The 4,734-nt window shown below is 43.0% G+C and overlaps 1 protein-coding gene across 2 annotated transcripts; it reads left to right on the top strand.

The window, feature by feature from the left end:
• The first annotated feature begins 1,043 nt into the window (after positions 1–1,043).
• Positions 1,044–4,477, top strand: tob1b (transducer of ERBB2, 1b). 2 transcript variants are annotated; one of them, XM_084938363.1, is made up of 2 exons: positions 1,044–1,273; positions 2,324–4,477. In XM_084938363.1, the coding sequence occupies exon 2, from the start codon at positions 2,492–2,494 to the stop codon at positions 3,485–3,487; it is 996 nt and encodes a 331-aa protein (XP_084794489.1). In that variant the 5' UTR covers positions 1,044–1,273; positions 2,324–2,491; the 3' UTR covers positions 3,488–4,477. The 2 variants fall into 2 exon arrangements, with proteins under 2 accessions (XP_084794489.1, XP_084794490.1); XM_084938364.1 differs by having other exon boundaries at positions 1,044–1,268.
• Positions 4,478–4,734: the final 257 nt, after the last annotated feature.

Raw genomic sequence — 4,734 nt, forward strand, 5'->3', positions numbered from 1 at the left:
CTCTCTCCCTCCTCCTCTCTTACTCTCCTGCCCCTCTACCTCCCTCACAGCTGTATAATTCATGTGGCATTGTATTTATTGTGCAAACATGGGAGTGCGGGAGCCCATGTTAGGTAAGAGCAGAGTGTGGCGTCAAACACCTTGGGTCTGACAGCAGAGAGTGTAAGCCCCGCACTGCACAGCTGCTAAAAACAAGTAGCCTGCACGTAGGCAGGAGAGCAGCCAGGATTCAATGTGTAACTAATGAATTTCACACTCCACATGCATTATAATGAAGAGAATTCAATGGCAGGGACACAGATTGAAAAATGATATAGCATTATTATTTTATTATTTTTATTTTACAATTACAAAATCTGTTTTGTTTGAATTGTGTTGTTTAATAGTAAGAGAATGCTGTTCAGCAAGGTTTACACTCAAGGAACATCAAAATGTCATTGGTGAGGAGCAGGGAACAAAGCCAGTGACAGGTGTGTCCCTCCGCCACAGTGGTTATCCTAGCTTCCTTTAACCCTGTAGTGGCAGAAGTGGTGCCAAGTGTGGTCTCATTTCAGCCTTGTTCCTCGCTCTCAGCAATAACTATACTGACTATTCGAAATTCTAATCATAATAAATATAACCAGCAGTATGTTTTATGCACAACTGAGCACAATCACTGAGACGTAGAACCCTCAAGAGCATATGTCACATAAAACAGACAGTCAGTGTCAGTTCTTTACCTTTCAGCCATGCAGGTATTATATTTTTAATAGTTTTTGTTTTAAAAAAAATCATATTTCTCCGCACGGGTTTCAAATGGTTTTTAGTTAATACCCTTTCTCCGATAAAGTAGTCCATAACAGATGAAAGGCAAACCACTACCGTAAATAGAACCCTGTGTTTGACTGAACACAAAATCATCCAGTCACAGCTTTAGTTGGTGTGGTTGTTCATGACGACGAAGCGCTCGGCCAATAGAAGCGCGTTACTGGGTGTTGACCCCTGTGAGCCGCATCACCACCCCATTCCATGTCCGTGGCGGAGGACTACTATAAAAACAAACAAGCCCAAGTTTTAAAGGGCAGAGTTGTAAAAACTCCCAGGCTGTGGGGAGTAAGCTTGGAAGCCTGCAAATCGGAATTCAACTGTAACCCCACGGAAGAAACAAAATCGCCTGGAGCGCTACAATATTTTCTATCTTCTTTAGAAAGTGACACTAGAAGCTGTGTAGATTCTAGCGTTTCCTGGAGCGGACTCTGGTTCGTGCAAGAAGGACCTGCTGATTCCATGTAAGGTAAATATTAACGTAACGTCAATTTCTCGGACTCTGATACAGCCGTGCATCACTCCTCCTATATCTCTTGTTAGTTTTCTAAGTGTCGCAGTCAGTGATGTTATTAAACGAAAGTATTTTTGTCGAGTATTCGAGCTGTAGCTTCCTAGCTAATTAAAATGCTACACAGCTTGGTGTCGACCAGAGTCCGGCTAAAACGCCAATTTTCGTCTTATGTTGCCGTTAACAGTGACATTGACTGCCTCTTACGATCGACTTTCATTGTGCGCATATCTTGCGGTTGGCACACGCGATGTCACCGCGAGGTAATGCTGATAAGCAGCTGGGCGAGCTAAACATTAACACTATCTGCCTTCTTGATAGCTAGCTTGCCACATTTCAGTTCACACCCATCATTAAGTTGGCCAGCTAATGCTAGGTGGACGACAGCGACAGAGCGACGGGGTGAGAAAGCGGACAGTTTGTATATACAGCGCTGACAGGGTCACGTACGCTCCTGCTCTGCTGTAACAGAGGGTTTTATGGCCGTGGTTAGACTTTGAATGATGATTATGTAACAGCAATTCTCCTCGCGAGTGTGTACGTGCTCCTCTACCTACTGTAGCTCAGCGGGGGTGAAAGTGCTGGAATAGCCCGGCTGGGTTATTTAAAATGACGCTTATCCAACTAAAGAAGGCTGGAGTTTGTCTAAACATGTCCAGTGCGAATACGAAACAATCGAAAATCCGTCTCACTATTGACACCTGCCATTACATCCACCGCCCTTTGCAGAGGTCAACCATGGGTGCACTTATCTGTCACACTAGACCGCTGGGGAGCATGCACTGCTGACACCATCTGAGTCAGTGGCCTGTATGTATTTATAGCTGTTGTACAGCTGCGATGCCAGCACTGCTGTGCAGAGAGAGGGGGAGGAAGTGGATAGTGATTAAAATGTTGTTTTTTGTTTTGTTTTTAAATGGGCCCAAACTGATGACTGTTTTGCTTTGCTTGTGTTATGCTGTGAACAGCTGCACATCTATAACGCATCCCCTTTTCTTTCCATTTCAGGGTCCTGACTTCGACTCTGCTGCAGGACGTATATTTGTTTCGGCAACGAGTGCTGAGCTTTTTCATTACACTCATCACTGCTGCCTTGGAGGTTTTTTGCAACGCTTTGTGGGAGGAAAAAGCAAACCTGTGACAGTAAAAGAAGCCCTCTTGCCACTGAAAGCAGCTATGCAGCTTGAAATTCAAGTAGCCCTCAACTTTATTATTTCCTATTTATACAACAAACTCCCTCGACGACGAGTGAATATCTTTGGCGAAGAGCTTGAGAGGCAGCTGAAGAAAAAATATGAAGGCCACTGGTATCCGGATAAGCCATACAAAGGGTCAGGGTTCAGGTGCATCCATGTAGGGGAGAAGGTGGACCCCGTGGTGGAGCAGGCAGCCAAAGAGAGCGGGCTGGATATCGAAGACGTCCGGAATAATCTTCCTCAGGACCTTAGCGTGTGGATTGACCCGTTTGAGGTTTCCTACCAGATCGGGGAAAAGGGACCGGTTAAGGTGCTGTATGTGGATGATAACAATGAAAATGGCTCAGAGTTGGACAAGGAGATCAAGAACAGCTTTAATCCTGAGGCCCAGGTCTTCATGCCAATCAGCGACCCTGTCGGGGCTTCTTCAGAGTCCAGCTCCCCCTCCCCTCCTTTTGGGCAGTCTGCTGCGGTAAGCCCATCTTTTATGCCACGCTCCACCCAGCCCTTAACCTTCACCACTGCCACCTTCGCCGCCACCAAATTTGGCTCCACTAAGATGAAGAGCAGCGGACGCAGTAACGGCAACAGCGGCAGTAGCAGCAAGGTGGCCCGCACCTCCCCTACCAACAACCTTGGTCTGAATGTCAACACCCTATTGAAGCAGAAAGCCATCTCCACCTCCATGCACTCGCTGTACGGGCTCGGCCTGAGTCAGCAGCAGCAGAAAGCCTCTGCTCTCTCTCCCAACGCCAAGGAGTTTGTGTTCCCCAGTCTCCAGGGACAGTCCAGCCCTGGAGCAGTGTTCCCTGGGGAGGGCTCCCTGGGGCTTGGCCCACTGCAGTACAACAATGCCTTTGACATGTTTGCAGCCTACGGAAGCCTCAACGACAAGTCTCTTATGGATGGCCTCAACTTCAGTCTGAGCAACATGCAGTATTCTAACCAGCAATTCCAGCCAGTCATGGCTAACTAAGCTCATCATCAGAAGATGCTATTTATGAATGACGGTGGCTCAAAAAGAAGGAAAAACAAAACGCACACTTAGAAACTGGACTTTAAGGATGTAGTGTCTAGTCAATAAAGCGCATGTGCCCAAGGGTGTTTTGACCACGCCCCCTTGAGTTAGTTTCTACTAAAAGCTTGTTGTACAAACACATCCAAGCTTGGTTACTTCAATTCAACATGCATCATTGTTTTTCTTGATTTCTTTTTGCCAACCAAGCACAAAGTTTTTTACTATGTTGAGGAAAATAACTTTAAAATAAAGTAAAAAAAAAAAAATATAAAAAAAAAAATACAAGCTTCAAGTTCTGGCCTCTTACAGTATTTTACAGGTAGTAAGACAAGGCTGATTTTTATGAATTGGCACTTCTAAGTGGGGTTACTTGGTCTTTTTCTAATTGTATAATTTAATTTAGTACAGAGTTTGTAAGATATCAGAGTATATATTGTTTCTATGACATGGTGTTGCATTTATATCTTTTTACTACTCCAGTGATCTGTGATGGCTGCAGCAGCTTTTCCTTATTTTTCTTTTTTAAAAGATAATTGTTAAAGAAATCCATCTTTAAAAAAAACAAAAACTATACATCAAATATTCTGAAGATTGTGTACAGAGTATTCCTTAGTGGTGGAAGTAAAGTGTAGGAATATTTGCTTTTTTCTGGAAGATGAATTGTATTTTCTGTTAAGAGGTTAAAAGATTTTGCTATACTATGGACAAAATGTAATCGTATGAATATTAATTTTGTACCTACATTGTGCAATACTTGATAAAAAAACAAAAACATTAAGGTATAACAAAGTATTTTGAGTCAGTGTCTTACATGTCAAGAGGGACTGAAATAGTTTATATTGTTAAGTTTGTATTAAATGCTTAAAAATTATATGCTTGTCTTTATTTTTTTTAATTTCATATTTGCACCCTGGTCTTTTTAATAAAATAAACTACAGTTGAACATGATCTGTGGGATATGGACTTATTTATTACCTCTTATATGCCGACTTGTCTTTAATATTTAGCGTGTGTGAGTGGCTATGGTGGTGCTGCCCTATCAAAGGGTAACGAGGTTAAAACTGGCAGTAAACTTTGGATTGGTTTATGATCTGTTATTGTCATGGCTGTGGAGTGTGTTGGGGTTGTTTTGTTTTTTTTTGTTGTTTTTTTTTCCTGTGTGTGTGTGTCATGTGTCACAGCAGAATGAAACGTCACGCAAATAA

This window comes from Perissodus microlepis, chromosome 8 (genome assembly GCF_051167445.1).
Source record: "Perissodus microlepis isolate ML-2025 ecotype Zambia chromosome 8, ASM5116744v1, whole genome shotgun sequence".
In the NCBI taxonomy this organism is placed as follows: Eukaryota; Metazoa; Chordata; class Actinopteri; order Cichliformes; family Cichlidae; genus Perissodus; species Perissodus microlepis.